The sequence below is a fragment of the Podarcis filfolensis genome (genome assembly GCF_964270895.1).
Source record: "Podarcis filfolensis genome assembly, chromosome: 17".
Classification (NCBI taxonomy): domain Eukaryota; kingdom Metazoa; phylum Chordata; class Lepidosauria; order Squamata; family Lacertidae; genus Podarcis; species Podarcis filfolensis.
Window position 1 is genome coordinate 11171228 of NC_139621.1, and position 19259 is coordinate 11190486.

The 19259-nt window shown below is 46.2% G+C and overlaps 1 protein-coding gene across 3 annotated transcripts in view; it reads right to left on the bottom strand.

The window, feature by feature from the left end:
- Nucleotides 1-443: 443 nt before the first annotated feature.
- Nucleotides 444-19259, bottom strand: part of A2ML1 (alpha-2-macroglobulin like 1) — a 50331-nt gene continuing 31515 nt past the window's right edge. For 2 of the 3 annotated variants that reach the window (XM_083592823.1, XM_083592825.1), the window contains 14 exons: nt 18530-18613; nt 15780-15956; nt 14940-15021; nt 14551-14707; nt 12807-12881; nt 10126-10288; nt 8061-8275; nt 6691-6906; nt 5780-5907; nt 4735-4825; nt 2949-3017; nt 2029-2131; nt 1120-1161; nt 444-613 (listed from right to left, as the gene is read on the bottom strand). In XM_083592823.1, the coding sequence (XP_083448949.1) occupies nt 1121-1161; nt 2029-2131; nt 2949-3017; nt 4735-4825; nt 5780-5907; nt 6691-6906; nt 8061-8275; nt 10126-10288; nt 12807-12881; nt 14551-14707; nt 14940-15021; nt 15780-15956; nt 18530-18613 (1601 nt within the window). In that variant the 3' untranslated portion in view covers nt 444-613; nt 1120. The remainder of the gene's footprint in view (nt 614-1119; nt 1162-2028; nt 2132-2948; nt 3018-4734; nt 4826-5779; nt 5908-6690; nt 6907-8060; nt 8276-10125; nt 10289-12806; nt 12882-14550; nt 14708-14939; nt 15022-15779; nt 15957-18529; nt 18614-19259) is intronic. The other variant, XM_083592824.1, reaches the window with a different exon arrangement.

Below are 19259 nucleotides of genomic sequence, written 5' to 3' on the forward strand. Positions count from 1 at the left end.
TCTGGGTGGAGAAACCAATAAAGAATGAGCTCAGGCTACGTGGTTTGCATACTGCAAGGTCTGGATGTGCTGAATAATAGTTTCAGGCCCCCTCAGCTGGCTTGTTTGTACTCTGCCTCCTGTCAGGAAGGAGGCTGCCAGATGGACTGATTGATTATGACACTGCATGTACGTGTGCCTTGAATGATACGGAATAGATTCAAAGTGAACTTTATACGTGCTAAGAAGGACAGGTAAACATGGAGGGAGAGTGATCTGTGGGTCAGTGACTGGCCAGACTATAGTACATTGAGATTGGCATCAGCCATTGAACAGTCAGGGTTCAATAGCTGGCAAGGCTACTAGAACTTAAGTGATGAGGCAATTGTAATCTATAAGGTTTTATATAAACTTGTGGAGGGAATAGTCAACCAAAGGTATCTGATAGAAGAAAGCACCACAGAAGCAATTCAAGTTTCTGTTTATTTTCTGAACTAGAGTTCCATTGCAGGGTTCATGTTGTAAAAGACAGAGCCACTTTCCCCCCAAACGGTTCCCAGCTCCTTAAGTTTGGCTCGTCTGAATTCCTTTTCTTTCCCATCCTGTGCCTGTTGCACCATAGGAATTTCTCCATCTAAACCAAGAAGAAGAAAAAGAAATGTAAGTTCTCTTCAATATGGGATCCAGAGTGGGAGATGCAGGAATGGATCCTTTTAGGGCACATAGAAGTCACATTTCTTCTCCTGGAATAGGGAGGGGAACATAATAAATCCAGATAGGTTTTCCCTTCTGCCTACTAGTCTGAAGGAAAAGGCCTTATATATCTGTGAAATCTGCATCCACTATATGAAATGCAAATTAGCCTAGGATAAATAAAGAAGTTCATTGTTAGCATCACAGAGCATTATAGACATAGGGGTTGTCCATAACTCCATTTGCCCCACCGATTACCCTCAGGGAAACCTGGTCTTTAGAGCCGAGTCAGAACAAACAGAAATGGAATTTTCTGTGGATTGCTGTTTGTTCCAAATTAGCACTAAAGAGTGGGTTTTCCGGGGGGAAATGGCGGAAAGGCAAAACCACTATATGCACAGAGGCCTAAAGCATAGATGTCTGACTTCAGGCCTATGCATGACTCACCTCAGTAGCAGGGGTCTTCATATTCCACTGTGGACTGTTCATCTGAAAGAAATTAAGGCGGATCATTAAACACAGCACTGGCCACAATCATGATATCCTCACTTCCTGATGCCTCTCTTCATTCTTCCATAGAACCACAGAATTGTAGAGTTGGAAGAGATCCTGGGGGTCATCTAGTCCAACCCTCTGCAATGCAGAAAGGCAACATAAAGCAACTAGTTGGAGAGACCCATGATAATTCTTGATGGGACAGCATCCTTAGCATTTGCCATTTTACAGCCCATTCACTTAGGTCCTTTCGGAGCTCTTCACAATCTGTTTTGGTTTTAATGACCCTCAACAACTTAGTACCACCAGCAAACTTGGCCACCTCACTTCTAACTCTAGATCGTTCGTGAACAAGTTAAGAACCACAGGTCCCAATACCGAACCTTGGAGGACTGCATTTCCCACATACTTCCCGCAGGAGAACTGTCTATTTTTTCCTACACTCTGCTTCCTGCTACTTAAGCCACTTCCTGACGCATATTTTTGTTTGAAGATCAGCAGTTTCACATTTGAGTTCTTTGAGAACTCTTGGATGGAGACCACCCAGACCAAAGAATTTGCCGGTTGCTATTCCATCTATTAGGCCTAGAACTTTGTTGGCTTCCCATCAACCATATGATTCCAAACTGGAACTTAGACTTCATAACGTGTGGTCTCCCTAAGCTGAAGGCACCTATGATGGCCCACATTTTTTTGCTGATTGACTGAGACTGTAAATACAGGGTGATTACAGAACGCCTGAAGGCCATAGTACATAGATGGTGGGCTTTATTTGGCTGGACAGGTCACAAGCTGCACAGACTTGTGAGAAACACAATGAATTAAAAATGCTACTATTTTTCAACATGAGGAATAACCTACCTGGCTGATAATAGTCATAGACTTTGACAGCTGCTGGCTTCAGGTCCTTCACTGGAATGTCTTGGCTCATGGCCAAGGTATACGTTTGCCTCTCCTTTCCTAGCTGAGAGAAAGACTTTGGATGTAAAGAGAAGTTGAGGACAAGGTGGGCTTGAGGTCAACACTAAATGGTTAGGCCATCCTGCAATCACCTCCATCGGAGGTGAAACCGCAGAAACAAATATGCTGGCTACGTAGATAGGATACTTTCTGCATGAGAAAAGAAAATCCATGGCTCTAGTTTCAGAGGACATCTGTTTGAATTGTTGTTGTTGTTGTATATTTATTTATTTATAACCTGCCTTTTTCCTCGACGGAGACACAAGGTGGCTTACAAATAAAAACAAGATTCACTAAAAACATCTTAAAAAACAATTAAACATTAATAGAATAAAAACAGATTTTATGTATAATAGACTGTCCACGACAGAGCATGGGGCCAAAAGCCACACTTTTTTTTTTGTTCCGAGCAGTGCTGTGGGTCAGCTGGCTCACACCAGAGACTGGGAGCAAAAAACAGATGGAAAAGTTACCTTGATCTGCATTTCGCTGCTCTTCTTCCTCCTTCCGTTGTGACACTTTAATGAATTATTAATTAGATCAATAATTAAACTGACAATTTAAACAACTCTCCCTATTAACAGGCCTGGATTGTTCTCATAAGAATGCTGCAAGCAGAAGAGGAAATTCGAGAAAATGCTGTTTACTTGGCAAGCTGGACCTGTTGAAATGCCCCTTTCTGTTACCGTTGGTCTTCTTTTTCGCCTGGCGAGGCGACTTGTGAAGGGGGCCACTACAATGCAGCAGTGCCATTGGCCCAGTTGTGGAATGATGTGTGTGCTTGCCTGTTACAAAGCTGTGTTTCTTTTCCCCGTACTGACCTGGTCCAGGTAGATTGTGAGATGCTCCTCCGCAATCTCGACTCTTTTCACAAGGGGCTGTTGCTTAAGCTGAGGATACAGAATGGAAGAATTAAGGCTTCCTTCCCAACATGGCACCAGTTTTGTCACCAAAGGGAGGTTTCGTAGGTCTTTCGCGGCTTGCATTGTTTGAGGAATAAGTGGCAAATCTTTGAAAGAAGGGAATCAGGAATTATGTCCCTTGCAAAATCATACATTTTGATATCCTTCTGCAAGCAATCTGTTCAGACCATGGGTAAGAGGGATCTCTCTCTCTCTCTCTCTCAGCAGCCCACTAAATAGAGGAACATGTTAGTGTGTGTGTGTGTGTGTGTGTGTGTGTGCGTGAGAGAGAGAGAGAGGATGGCGGGTAGCGGAAAGAACGTGAGAGGAGTCAGAAAAAGAGAGAAAATGGAAAGCCCCACCCATTTTTTACCCTGTACCAGGCCCAGCCTATTGTTGGCTTCAGTCCTATCTGCAATAAATTGTCCCCTCCTCCTCCTGTTCAATACATTATTTGGAACCTGCTATGAAGGTCGGCGGTTCAAATCCCCGCAACGGGGTGAGCTCCCATTGCTCGGTCCCTGCTCCTGCCAACCTAGCAGTTTGAAAGCATGCCAGGGCAAGTAGATAAATAGGTACCACTCCGGCGGGAAGGTAAACGGTGTTTCCATGTGCTGCTCTGGTTCTCCAGAAGCGGCTAAGTCATGCTGGCCACATGACCCGGAAGCTGTACGCCAGCTCCCTTGGCCAATAAAGCAAGATGAGCACCACAACCCCAGAGTCGGCCACGACTGGACCTAATGGTCAGGGGTCCCTTTACCTTTACCTATGTTCATCGAGAGGGACTTTGTCTTTCTAAACTGATTTCTGTCAGGTAGGGGAGGAAAGGGACAGAGGGATGGAAGGATCTCTCAGTTTTGGTTCTCTCTGTTTCTCATTTTCCCAATCTTAAATTCAGTTCTCACATTTTGCAGCAATTTGCAGATTTAAAAAAAAATTTAAAAATCCTCACGAAAATTCACCAGCATTTTGGTATGAATTTCTCCTAATAAACACATTTTACACGCAGTTTTGACTCATGTACACATTTTTGCAAGCCGCTTTCCCTGATACAATGCATTCTTGTATGTTATTTTCAGTAACATCTTCATTTTTAGGCACACTTTCCTGTGCAATGTGCAGTTTGTAAACTTTGGTTGGAGGGAGAATTGCATCGCAAAATTCAGATGTGCAAATTTTGAAGAACAGCTGATAAAGGAGTTCCTAAGAAGTTTGCAGCTGCAATGGTGTCAATAGAAGACATAACTCATGTACTCCTTGAATGACCTTTTTATAATGACCCTAAAAACAATTACATCCACCCATTGTTAAGATTGCAGGATGTCTCTTGCAAAGACCTGTTTTTTGTTGTCTGATTTAGAGAAGAATATATATTTTAGAACATCAATTTTCTTGCCAAGGCTTTACAAATTCATGTAATAAAATTTAAAGGGGAAATGGGAAATAATTTATCCTGTAAAGGTCAGGGAGTAGAAATGTAAACCACTATTATTAGCAACATTCTTGTTATTATTATTTTATTATCTGTAATGGCTGCTTGCTAAACACAATAAATTGAACTGAACTGAAGAATAGCTGCCTTCTGGTCGACATATTTTTTGGGGAAAGTAGATATTTAACAGGATTTGATTTTGAATGTGTACTGAATCAAATTTCTCCTCCATCCCCAGACCAGAGGTACTTAAGGCAGGCAAAATTGACTTACATCGTGGTTAGTTCCCTGGACAGGATGGAATCCAGACAACATCTTCACCTCTATCATGGCCATGTTGGAGGTACCACGGCTGCCCACGTAACTGCCAAGAGAAGAGGAAGAGTTGCACATAAGCCATTTCAAGTCCCAGCCACCAACTTCCCCATGGCACTGTTGACTCCTAGGGCACTTCCAGGCTATCACTATTTTCAGGTGGGATTCAGTCCCTGGAACATGAGGGAGAATGCTGTTGATGTGTGTGCACCATCCACTCTTGGGTTTTCTTCTTTGAATAGACTTGCAGTAGAGTTTCCTTTTTTAATTGAGTAGCTTTATTATTTACAAAAATCAACACTGGTTGAATATGAATAACAATCCTTTCCTCTTCCAGCCATCCGGCCAGAGACCTAATGCTGACTCACGCTCATTTACACACTGACACTTTTACACTGACCCTTATTGATCACATGCCCTTAATAAAGACACCTGTTGCTGGGTAGATTTTTCTGTTGCCGGGCAACCTGTTCAAGACCAATTCTTCAAGTCTTTTTAGAATATTCCAACAAACGCTTCCCTTGACGCAGTGTCATCTAACCTTCCCACAAGCAAATTAGAATGGGTGCTCATTAAATAGCCTCATCTATCTGCAAACAAATCAGGCTGAATGTTCAATAAGCAGGTCCTTCTAGAAGTGCCCTTACTCAAGAGTCTCAGAAAAACCAATTGACATTTCTTACAATTCGGTGGTATTATTATTATTTTAAAAATTACACCGCTCTTCACCCATAGATCTCAGGACGGTTCACAACATAAAATTGCAAGAAGATAAGAATGAAAGATAATGAAAATAGCAAAACAAACCACTAACCCCCCCTCCCACAACACATTTAAAAGGCCACAGAATGTTAATCAGCCCAAGGCCTGGTTTGATTACAACTCAACCAAGATTTCTAGGTAAACAGTGCTCAATTTGAAGTGGAACCGATCACTACCAGCTGAACAAGTCTACATTCAGGGATAGGCATACATGAATTTTGGCAAGCTCGCTGCCTCTCACCTTGCACTGATGTGAAGGGTCAGGAAGCGAGGGGCTGCCTCTTGTCCACATCCTTTCCCTACTGCTTTCACATCCAGGGTGAAGGTGTCTTCATTCTTCGAGGGAGGGATATTGTATCGCAAGACTGCCTGATATGGGACAGGCACCAAAAACACAACAGTTGTAGAGTTGCATAACAATAACATGCAGTCTGGCTGGAGCTCTCAAAAGCTCACGCCTTTTAGGAACGTTTTAGGGTCCTTGCATCTACCAGTCACTCATTTCCACCCCTCAGTCCATTAGGATAAAAGCTTTTCGGATACCGTGAAATCCTTTATGATCTCAGGCAAGGCTCCCTCTCAGTTCCCTTAAATAACAAACCAGCATCTTTGCAAAGCTTTCTAATCAATGTGCACCCATGTTTGAAAAGTTATTCTGTTTTTACCTACCTTTACCTACCTCTGTTTTTACTATGTTTGTAGTTTTGAGTATACTGCATTAGGCACACATACAAATAAGAAAATTCCTTCCAGTGGCACCTTAGAGACCAACTAAGTTTGTTATTGGTATGAGCTTTAGTGTGCATGCGCACTTCTTCAGATACACTGAACAGAAGTCACCAGACCCTTATATATAGTGAGAGGGTGGGGAGGGGTATTACTCAGAAGGGTGGTGGGAATGGGTAATTGGCTGATAGGTGTGATAAACGACTGTTAATGACTGCAATTGGTCTTACAGGAAAAAGCAAGGGGTAAGATGGCTAAAAATAGCTCTAACATGTATAATGAGATAAGAATCCAATATCTCTATTCAGACCAGGTCTCTCCATGGTTTTAAGTTTGGTAATAAGTTGCAGTTCAGCAACTTCTCTTTCCAGTCTATTTCTGGAAGATCAATTGCTGCCTTGCCTTCCTTGAAGAACCATCACTCACCTGGACATACCCACAGCCTTTGCCAGAGGCTTGCATGGTGTACTCCCCAGGTATGTCTGGGAGGGTAGCCTGCTGCAGAACCAACCGATTGGTGTCGTCCACATGGAATGATTGCTGGAAGGTCTTGTCAGATTTCACCGTTATCAATAGGTCTTCAGATCTAGTATATGTGACTGCTCCATATTTGGCGAGGGCTTGGAGTGCAACCACTGTGTCCTGGGAAAGGAGAACAGTTGCAGTGTAGTAGTAATAATAATTTATTTATACCCTGCCCAGCTGGCTGGGTTTCCAACAAAATATTAAAAATACATTAAAACACCAGTTATTAAAAACATCAATCATTAAAAACTTCCCTAAACAGGGCTGCCTTCAGATGTCTTCTAAAAGTCAGGTAGTTGTTTATTTCCTTGACATCTGACTGGAGGGCGTTCCACAGGGTAGGTGCCACTACCGAGAAGGCCCTCTGCCTGGTTCCCTGTAACTTCACTTCTCACAGTGAGGGAACCGCCAGAAGGCCCTCAGCGCTAGACCTCAGTGTCCGGGTTGAACTATGAGGGTGGAGACGCTCCTTCAGTTATACTGGGCCAAGGCTGTTTAGGGCTTTAAAGGTCAGCACCAACACTTTGAATTGTGCTCAGAAACGTAGTGGGAGCTAATGTAGGTCTTTCAGGACTGGTGTTATGTGGTCTTGACAGCCACTCCCAGTCAGCTGCCGCATTCTGGATTAATTGCAGTTTCTGGGTCACCTTCAAAGGTAGCCCCATGTAGAGTGCATTGCAGTAGTTCAAGTGGGAGATAACCAGAGCATGCACCACTCTGGTGAGACAGTCCGCGGGCAGGGAGGATCTCTGTGGGAGTCCAGTGCATTGCCTTGTGAGAGCATGACACATGGTCTACCCACCCAGCTTTATCACTAGGGCCAGCCTCTCAGGAACACTGGCGTTTTCTTAAAATGTATCCTGCAGAGGGATCATTTCTGCAGTGTATCTGGAAACACCTTGCTGGAGAACTCGCTGGGGAAAGGGCTCAGGAAGAAAGAGTTCTGCACATAGTCCTAATGCCACTGCTTTAATCTGCTGCTCCATTGTGAACTGCCCTGGGATCTTCAGACAATGGACGGTGTACACATTTTATAAATAACAATAATTATCTTTCAGTCTAACCTATCTACCTAGCAGGGCTGTTGGAAATGGGATGAACTGCCACCTCCTTGGAGGATAGATGGACTTAAACTGTCATAAGTAAATCCTGAGTCTTTTGGAAGAGGGAATTTCAGCAGGTGCGGCTTGTTGTTAAGAGACAGCCAGATGTGGGGGGGAAAGTGATCTTTCAGAATACGCAGGCTCCAGCTGTGAGAGAGGAAACATTACCTGAGTTGAGGCAAAGCCTCCGTAGGCATTCTGCTGCTTCGCCAGCCAGGCCACAATGTCTGTGGCCTTCTTGATATCCTCTTTGCTCACGTTTTGGGGTGAAAGCCTAGCCAGAAGCACATATGCTGTCAGCTCCACACTCACAGACTCAGGTTGGGACCAAGGATTCTCGGTGGATGCTGGGGCAGTCCTTGGGCTCCAATATATCTGCCCTCCTACCAAAGAAATGAAACTTGTAAGCTTGGAAGAGCCAATCTGAGGTTGGTGAAATGGGTTTTGGGTTAAGGGCGAGCTCATGGCCTGTAGTTACTCCTGTGAACATGCACCAACAGTGGGAAGATGCGCTCAGGAATAGAATTTAAACCCACTCCTCATGCTAGGATTGAGCCAGGGTAAACTGTTAATGTTTCATTTTATTGAAATTTATTTTACTGAATCTTATTGAATATATTAGTCGCTTTATTTTGCACAGGGCAATCCAAAGCAGCTCAAAACCAGCCAGCCAGACCAACCAACACATCATCATCATCAAACCTTTTATTGACATCACATACAAACATCCATAGCAAACCAACTAACTCACATAGATACATTAAAATCAAGAGGAAAAAGAAATATATTTAAAATATCCCACCCACTTCTAAAAGGCCACAGATAGCTTAAGGCCAAAGACCTGGTTGTAGAGGAAAGCTTTTGCTTGGCACCTAAAGATATGTAGTAAAGGCGTCAGGTAAGCCTTTCAGGGGAGAGCACCCCACAAGTGGAGAGCCAACGAAGACATCACCTGAAGGAGGCACACAAAGAAGGGTTAAAGATGATGATCACAGGCTCCGGGTCAGTTCACATGGGGAGAGGTAGTCCTTGAGGTAATGTGGTCTTGAGCCAGGATTGGGTTATATGCTCAAACCATCTTGCCAAGGGCAGCAGCAGAGGAAGCCGCTCAGGTGCCTGGTGCAGCGAGCCCAGGGGTGAGGCGAGCCACCCATAGGGGTGGGGTGAGGGCGGGGTGCACTGCAGGGCCTCCAGAGTCTGCCTGCCTCCTCCCAATCAGCTGCCCTACAGCTGAGGGGGAGGCAGTGGGCGGACCGTTTGGGGCAGCATGGAGCCTGTGCGTGCCCAAGCCACTGCGTCTCTCCCAGGAGAGACACATGGCTCTGGTGCGCTGCAGGCCCCACAGTGAGTGCCACTTGGCATTTTGTCACCCCCCTCAGTGGTGACACCCAGGGCGACCTGACCCCCGCACCCCCCTTCCTCCACCCCTAGCTACGGGGAGCAACCTGGCTGCTGAATTCTGCATCAGCTGAAGTTTCCGAACTGCCTTCAGAGGCAGACCCCCCCCTCACTGTCCGGGCTGAAAGATGGGGGTGGAGACACTCCTTAAGGTATACTGGGCCAAGGCCATTTAGGACTTTAAAGGTCAGTGCTTTGAATTGTGCTCAGAATTAATGGGCTTATTTAATGCACTGTAAACAAAGTACATACCTCAGGTTACAGACGCTTCAGGTTGCATTCTTTCGGGTTACGGACGCGCCAAAACTCGGAAGTACCAGAACGGGTTACTTCCAGGTTTCGGTGGTTGTGCATGCACAGAAGTGCTAAATCGCGCTTTGCGCATGCGCAGAAGCACCAAATTGCAACCCACGCTTGCGCAGACGCGCTGCTGCGGTTGCGAACACTGAGGGTTGTGAACGTGCCTCCCGCACAGTTCACGTTGGCAACCCAAGTGTCCACTGTATCTAGCTGGTGGACAGAACACACTTTACTTAATATGTACTTAATATCAAGACAGTGATGCACAATATGTGATTCACTAAGGGCTTCTTTTCAGCCGGAACTCTCAATAACTCAGTTCCGGCACCTCTCAGGTGGGCGCTATTGCCATTATAAGAGAACAAGGGAGGTGTTCATATTGAGTTCCGGCACCTCTTTTTCTAGAAAAATAGGACTGGACTCACCCCTACACGCACACAATCAGAAATAGTGCATTGTACGAATTGTGTATTGGATTTCAATCTGAAGACAAACTATTAGACCATGATTGTTGACATCATATTCTCCTCAGTACCTGACTCGATGGCTTGCTGGTCTAGCTTGGTAAGCAACATTTGTCTCATGGCTACATCTCCAGCTAATGTGAAGACATATGCCAACAATCCCTGCACATAAATATCTGTCGTGTCTGAGACAGTCGTTTTGAGATAGTCCAAGCCATTCTTCACCACTGGATCCTGGAAGAGAAAGAAACAAGTAGCAGGGCAAAGTGTTAAGAAGACCTGTCCTTGTAGCAGTGATTGAATATGATTGTGGGCCACTGGAAAGGTAAAACACCAGGCATGTTCACACCAGCTATTTCCTTAGGACAAAGCAGAATCCGCTGCACTGCACCAAACCCCAAGGGCAGTCACTAGTTAGAACTCCACTTCCTGGTCTCATCCATGCTTCTCCTGGAACAAACGTCAATGGGCAGAATTACCAACTGATGCTTGTCCAGCAGTAAGCAGCATGTTTCCCCAGGGGAAGCAGGAGGACAAACAAAGCGCCACTTGGAACCATGCTTTCTAAGCACAGAACAAGAAGAAGTGTGGACAAGCCCTCAGTTGTGATTGCAGACAGCAAAGTGAGCTCTTCATTTAAAGGGAAGGCTTATCAACGTTTTCCTTTCCTTTGTGCTTTCCAGTTATGGTCCATGCTTTACAACTCTTTGTCTGAACACTCTCCCCCCCTCCCCCGGCTTCAGAGCTTTCCTTGTGAAAATCCACTCTTTACTGCTGAATCGGAGCAAATGGCAATCTGCAGAAACCCCAAATGGCTGTTTGTTACGCTTCAGCTTTAAAGAGCGGACCTGTGCCCTGGAAAGATAAGTGTGGACAAGCGTGGGGTGGCACTTCCCTGGGGCGATGTCTGATCATTGCCTTAGCTTTTTATGAGAAAGAGCACGTCCAAATGTCAAGACTGGAAACTCAATATTCCCATTGTATTACGTGTATCCAGTCAAAGGAGACTTCAGGGAAATGACTGTGTCCAATGATCTTGAAAGCAGTGTTTTGTTTTGTTTTGCTTTGTTTTTGTCTCAGCTGACTAATAGACGGTTTACTCTATGGCAGGCACGTCCAACTGCCAAGAGACTGCGATCTACTCCCAGTATAAAAAAACTGGAAGTGATCTAGCCATTGTAATTGGAGGGAGGAGGAGCATGCGTGGGGTGGGTTGCTCCGAGTTGTTGAGCTTTCTTGGGGGAGAGTTGTTCAGAGAAGCTTCTTTTTTGGGGGGCAGGTTCTTTAGCTTTAAATTTTAGGGGAGGATGCAGAAGATCGATCATCAGCCTGACCAGTGCTGCTACTCAGAAGTGTCATGCTTACTTGCGCTTTCTGCCGAATGCAGCTTTCTGTGCTGCTGCTGCTGCGGCAGCAGCAGAGAGACTTCGCGCCGGGGGCAAGGGGCGAAGGCATTCCTTTGACAATTTACTTAATCCCGCGGCCGACCAGGAACACCCCCGATCAACCAGGAACACCCTGGGGATCTACCTGTCGATCGCGGTTGGCCAGTTGAACATGTCTGCTCTATGGCATCCAAGGAAGCGAAACATTCAGCTCTTGGCCACTGCAAGCAAACTCACACCCTGCTGGTCAGGATTAAAACACAGCAAGGTCACTCTCCCACCCCCTCCCGGACCCACTGTATTTCAAGTTGCATTTGCGCTTCCTGTACACACACCAGAGAGGGGCTGGGGATGTCTTTTCCTAATGCACACTACCCAGGCTTGTCAACTCCAAAAGAAATTGGGGGGCTGGGGGCTGGCATCATGCACAACATCATAATGTCATGTTGAGGCATCACACACAACGTCACGATGTCGTCTGTGGCACCCGGACGTTGGACATGGTCCATGATACATGGACTCAGTCTGACCCTTATGTTTCCCTCCCCTTCTGGTTTTGATCTATGGGCTACTTTTAAAATGGGGCTGCATTTCAACCTATATTTTAAATTGGTTTTTTCCCTATTATGTTTTTACTGTAATTTTACTGGTGTTAGCCGCCCTGAGCCCAGCTCTGGCAGGGAAGGGCAGAGTATAAATAAGATATTATTATTATTATTATTATTATTATTATTATTATTATTATAGACATCTGGGGGTCGTGCGGCAGCTCAGCTTCCATGGCTGGCGTCTCCTCCTCCTCACACCGCGGCCATGGGCTGGGGGCTGATTCCCCTCCATGGCAGGAGGAGGAGGAGGAGGAGGAGGAGGAGGAGGAGGAGGAGGAGGAGGAGGAGGAGGAGGAAGAGCCAACACATTCCTGGCTCGCACAAGCATGCAAAGTCCAGGCATCATGTGTGACAGTGTCACATCGAGGCGTCCCACTCAGACAAACATTGAGGGGGGCCAGCCCCTGCTAACAAATATGGGGGGGAGGAGCAAGCTCAAAGGAGCTCAGCTCCTTGGAGTCGGTGCCCCTGACACTGCCTCATTTGTTTCCCTGCCCTTACAAGCCATGGAACTCATATTCAAGGATGCCGTCAGCTGTGCGCCTGTCTCAGCTAAGCCACAACTCGCGTTTTCAAATTGGACGGGAGCTGGTGTGAGGGGGGAAAGCATCAGACAGGAGTATTTCTCAAGAATCTACAGGATACATATGGATTGCAGCTAATGTCATGTGCACTTGGCTTCAATCACCAGTGGTGGGAGAACACGGGAGACTGAGCAAATGGTCATGCACGCATGGCCCGAGACTGAACAACACTCACCTCAAGTGGCTTTTTGGCCTCCAAGAGCGCACCAATGATATAAGCAGTAAGAGAGATCACATTATTTACACCTCCCTGTGAAGCACATGGCAAAAGAGAGAAAGACGGAACAAGACCATGAGATGATTTTTGCATGAAGGGCAGAAATGAAACAGCAATTAATATGGATGCTAAGATCTTTCAGGAGTCAGTAGGGACAGTAGTATTTATACTGCTCAACCTAGTCTAGTACAATATGCTGTCCTTAGGCAAAGGACTGAAGAGAGAGAGAGGCTGTGGCAAGGAGGAGTGACAACCACACCGCAAGGTTAAATGTTTGCTACAGTGGAAGGGCACCTTGGTAAGTGAAGTCCTGCCCCTCACAGAGACCCTTGGGGTAACAGGGTCCTTGCTGGAGTGGGGGACAAATTGTTATACTATACAGTTCTTGACTCACACTTGTATGCATTAATGAATTAACCTGAGCCCAGAGCTCAGGGTGGAAGTGGGTGTGGCTTAGAAGGCGCTCAGTCGGCTTTGCTCCCAACCCCTCTTCTCAATCCCTTTTTCTTCCTGCTTCTTAGAACAAGCAAGAAGCAATGTGGCCTTGGCTCCCTGCATGTGATCTGAATCTCTCTAAAAGGAGATTTCATAGCCTGCATCTTGCTACCTCAGAGATTACACGATCCTTTTCCATCTTCATTTTACTGCCAATGGATGGAGACTTGTTTGCTGTAACATCTGGAAACTCTGTGAGTAAACTATTCACTTATCTGCAAAGCTAAGTGGCTGTGATTTATTCTAGCCTAAGTTTTTTTTTTTGTGGGGAACATTAGTTTAAAGGTGGCTGAGGGCAGGCACAAATCTAACCAAGTTTCAATGTGCTTGGAGCAATTGTCATTGTGCTTAATTCTGCTGCGGGAGAGGAATCTCTCTTCTAAACACCTCTCTCTAACCAGAGATTGCTCCCTATCTAGCCATTTCTGTGGATCCAGTTTCTTCTTTCCCCCTGTGCAAATTAACAGAGGTATTGCTTCATTAGCTTGCATTAACTGCCTGCAGGGGTGCACATACATGGGACTTTTTTTTAAAAAAAAATAGATGATATGATACACATGACCTACTGCACTTTTTATTGCATTTTGCAACAGCATGTGATTGTGAAAAACAATTGTACAGTGGTACCTCGGGTTACATACATTTCAGGTTACAGACTCCGCTAACCCAGAAATAGTGCTTCAGGTTAAGAACTTTGCTTCAGGATAAGAACAGAAATTGTGCTCCGGTGGCGCAGCGGCGGCAGCAGGAGGCCCCATTAGCTAAAGTGGTGCTTCAGGTTAAGAACAGTTTCAGGTTAAGAACGGACCTCCGGAACAAATTAAGTACTTAACCTGTTAAATTGTGGGCGAACATATCAGACGACACAGCGATTCTTCAAACAGCTCTTCTTTATTCTGAGGCCAGAACTGAACTGAACTGAAGGGCTCAGTCAGCCTACTTATACAGAGCTCCAGTACCTTGTTACTGTAACAACTTTCTAAAACTATCCAATCACTGAATGTCACTTTCGATCCTTCATTTGCATACAAACTATCCAATCACTGAACGTCACTTTCGATCCTTCATTTGCATAACTATCTACAGTATCCCCTGCTGGCCCAGGGTGAGAACTTCAATACATAACATAACCCGAGGTACTACTGTACATTGATGTCTGGCAAATGAAAGCACTTTCATTAAAGACTGCACCCCTCTGAACTCTTACCTTCATTGTTCTGTGGAAGAGTTTCCCCACATTGGCAAAGGAGCCATCGGGCTGCTGGTAACTTGCCAACCACCGCAAAGCAGCCTGGATATCCTCATCATCTATGAAGGTATATTCCTCAGCTTTGCTGAAAACCTTGATCACAAAAGCTGTCAGCCTTGAGAAGAGATGGAGAAAGCAAATAATAGCTGGGTTGTTTTCAAAGGCTACTGATTCAGGGTTGTTTATCCCCATTCACAAATGTGACCGCCTTCAGCTGCCTCAAGTTTTCCTGCCCTCTTATACAAGTTTAATTTACAACTTCCATCATATCTGACCACTGGACATGCTGGTTAGGGCTGATGGGAGTTGTATGGGGTCCCTTCCAGCTCCACAATTCTATGACTCACCAGGTATTGCCTTGCCCATCACTCTCTCCAAATGCACTATAAGAACCATCCCTGTGTTTGTACTGAAGTTGTCTCTGGTACCCTTGTCGGGGGGAAAGAAAAAGAAAGCTGAGGATCAGAGGGTGAAAGACTTTGGACATCTGCGCAACACACAACACACACCCAGCCCCACAATTGTTATATAGGCCCATTGATGCAAAACTCTGAGCTTGCACCATGAGCTTCCTGTGCAGTGTAACTCTTTCCATGGTTCATTTTAGACATCATAAATCAATGCATATTTTACAAAAACTATACCATTCAGTATTCCATTATTGCATCTATCAAAGCTTATTTACACAGGTGAATTTATCTTAATGCTGCTGCCAGAGTTTCCAGCTGTATACAACAACAACAACAACAAAACAACAACAACAACAAAACAACAACAATTTATTATTTATACCCCGCCCATCTGGCTGGGTTTCCCCAGACACTCTGGGCAGCTTCCAAGAGAACACTAAAATACAATAACCTATTATACATTAAAAGCTTCCCTAAACAGGGCTGCCTTCAGATGTCTTCTAAAAGTTTCCCATATATTCAATAAATGTTTTCCAGTCTTCTTTAATCGTATGTTATTTTTGTTCTCTTATGTTATATGTTAAATCTGAAAGCTGTGCATATTTTGTCAAGTTGCCACTCTTCTTTGTTTGGGACCTCTCTCATTTTCCATTTTGGGGCTAACAAAAAAACATGGGCTGCAGTAGTGGCAGACACAAATAACCTTTTTTTGACACCTGGGAATTTCAGTCTGAATTATCCCCAACAGAAAGGACTCTAGAGAAGCAAATGACAGACCTGACTGCAGGTAGCCCAGCGCTTTCGTCTTCAGCTCCTCATCCATCTGCCCTGTGTTTTCCAAGTACTGCAGCACGTAGATGATGGGGGCAAACAGCACCATGTTTTGCTCCCCGCAGCCACTGGGCATCTGCACCAGTTTGTCCAAGTTCTGCAGTGCCGTCCCCATGATATCACCTGGCCAGATGTGAATACAAAGTTACCCTCTTTCCGACTGGTTGGACGTTGCTCTGCCCCCCTCGGTCACATGACACAAAAGACGAACCCTATCCCAGAATTTGTTCCAAATGCCCCCTCCCCATCACCAACGGCATGCACCCAACTCAGGGGCCTTTGCTTCCATTGCCACACTATTCATTCACACACCCTGTACTGTACGTAAAGGTAAAGGGACCCCTGACCATTAGGTCCAGTTGTGGCCGACTCTGGGGTTGCGGTGCTCATCTTGCTTTATTGGCCGAGGGAGCCGGCGTACAGCTTCCGGGTCATGTGGCCAGCATGACTAAGCCGCTTCTGGCGAACCAGAGCAGCACACGGAAATGCCATTTACATTCCCGCTGGAGCGGTACCTATTTATCTACTTGCACTTTGACGTGCTTTCGAACTGCTAGGTTGGCAGGAGCAGGGACCGAGCAACCGGAGCTCACCCCGTCCCGGGGATTCGAACCGCCGACCTTCTGATCGGCAAGCCCTAGGCTCTGTGGTTTAACCCACAGTGCCACCCGCATCGCTTACCCTTACTGTATTTCTGTATAAAAAGAAGGGCATAGGCGTTTTCACTGAAGCTTGCACAAACGAAAAGAATCCCCTTGCAAAAGGAAGTGGAAATGCTCATGATGTTCAAGAGCAGGATAGGTGAAACTCTGATCCTGTTGCCCAGGCAACGAGACCAAAGTTTCATGAAACCAAAAGCAAAGGGCCATAGCTCAGTAGTAGAGTATTTGCTCTGCAGGCAGAGGGTTCCAGGTTCCAGGTTCGATCCCTGCCATTCCCAGGTTGTATTGAGAGAGAACCTGGCCTGGAACCCCTGAAAGCAGTGTACACAATGCTGAGCTAGATGGACTATTGGTCTACTTTTCGCTCCATAAGACGCACCTAGTTTTTAGAGGGGGAATGCAAGAAAAAAAATATTCTTTAAAGGGAGCGCTGAGCAGAGCCTGTATGCATCCCATGCTCTGCTCAGTGCTCCCTTTCAAGAGCCGTGTGGATTGTGTGTGCGGCACTTGCAGGCTTTTCCCCGAGGAGGAGAGAAGGGTTGCCCTTCTACCTCCTCAGGGAAAAGCCCCCAAGAGCCACACACACGCTCTGCGCAGCTCTTTAAAGGGAGTGCAGCTCTTGCGGGCTTTTCTGGGAGGTGGGGGAAGGGACAGAGCGCAGGTAAGCCAGAAGCTAGAACAGCGAGAGGGAGTGCAGCAATCCCTCTCGCTGTTCTGGCTTCTGGGATAGCTGCACAGCCTGAATTCACTCCATAAGACGCACACACATTTCCCCTTACTTTTTAGGAGGGAAAAAGTGCATCTATAAGAGTGAAAAATATGGTAATTCGGTGTAAGTCAGCATCCTATGTGCCTATTCGGCACATTGTGGCAAAAGAAGGAGCATCAGCCCAGTAGCCGTCAGCATTAAGGATAAATTCCCTCCCTTGCATTCAGAGAGAGGGCAAAATAATTGTATACCCTCCAACATTTCTCCAATAAAAACTGGGATGTCCCAAGGAAAAGGGGGAAATTATGGGATCAAATCAGAAACTGGGATGGCTTCTGTAAATCTGGGGTTGTCCCTGGAAAATAGGGTCTGCAATTGATTGTGTTTATCTGCAGTGATGGCCCTCACATAACCAGCTCGGTTTGATTGCATTGCAATGTGAGATTTTCTGTTTACAATGTAATCCCTCATTAACTGCAATCACATACCTGGGGAGAAGCTCTATCAAACCTTCTTTCTTTGAACTTTAAAATACTTCAAGCTGCTTAGAGCAGCTCTGTGGTCATGCAGAGGGGATTCCCTTTTAAAATGCTCCCAGGAGGTGACTGAATGGCATAACGCCATGGCTACTAGGCCTGAAAAATGCACAAAAATGGATTCCCAGAGAGCTTTGCAAAGCACATTAGGTGCAGTTCAGATAAATGCTCTCTAGCTAAATAGGCTTTTTCTCTCCCTGGGCTGGCTAACATGCAGCTCACAGCATCCTTGTATGAAATGAAGATGGCTGCCATATGTGCCTGGGGGCAGCCATCTTTTTGCCCTACAAGTCTGCAGGAAGAGATAACAACAACAACAACAATATGCTCCACCATTCACCACCACATTCCTGGGAGTGACGCGGCTGGCCCCGCCCCTGGGCGCAGGACACATGCGCCGCCCCAGGCACCTGATTGGCTTGCTCTGTGGCTGCATGGAAGGCAGCTTCTTGTAAAGCAAGAGCAGGGCGCTGCCACCAATGTCGAGTCTTTGTTCTTCAGCAGCCAATTTCCTAACTGAATGAAGCCTGTGAACAAGTTTTTCTTGGGTTTACCATACAACTACACGCAACACTTGGCTGTTGAAGAAAGAAGTTCTGACGCCAGAGCCAGGGCTGACAGTGTGTGCCCCTGATCCAGTCTCTAATCAATTATGCCTTGCACATGAGGAATGCATGCACAGGGGCTACAGACTCATTGCACGTCTTCTCATTATCTCCTTATGTCTACCACATTTGTTCATGTATGTATACACCTGCTGAAAACTTAGCATGCAGCTCGATTTCTTACCAAGAACAGACACCTGGGCCCTGGCAGAATCTGGCACAACATCCTCAGGAAGCTCCAAGGAGAATGAATCTGAAGCAGAACCTCCTGACAATAAGATGAATACGTGGTTAGTTTGAGGGTAACAGAAGTGCACACAGAAAGCACTGCAAGTGAAGCCAAATTTGACCGCAATGGAATTCCTCACCGCCCCCAGTCCTCATGCCTGCTCTTCCCTTGGCAACAGTGGGGCCTTTCCTCTCATTCTGCTTAGCAGGGATAAAGGTAAAGGTAAAGGGACCCCTGACCATTAGGTCCAGTTGTGACCGACTCTGGGGTTGCGGCGCTCATCTCGCTTTATTAGCCGAGGGAGCCGACGTACAGCTTCCGGGTCATGTGGCCAGCATGACTAAGCCACTTCTGGCCAACCAGAGCAGCACACGGAAACGCCGTTTACCTTCCCGCCGGAGCGGTACCTGTTTATCTACTTGCACTTTGACGTGCTTTTGAACTGCTAGGTTGGCAGGAGCTGGGACCGAGCAACGGGAGCTCACCCCGTTGCAGGGATTCGAACTGCCAACCTTCTGATCGGCAAGTCCTTGGCTCTGTGGTTTAACCCACAGCGCCACCCACGTCCCTTTAGCAGGGATAGGCAGGAACAACTCAGAGGTGGGGGTAAGGCTGCAGCAGGGCAAAGCTTCTCCCCCACCCCAGGCCATTGTCCTGTTCCAGCTCAGTCCTCGCCTCTGCACCA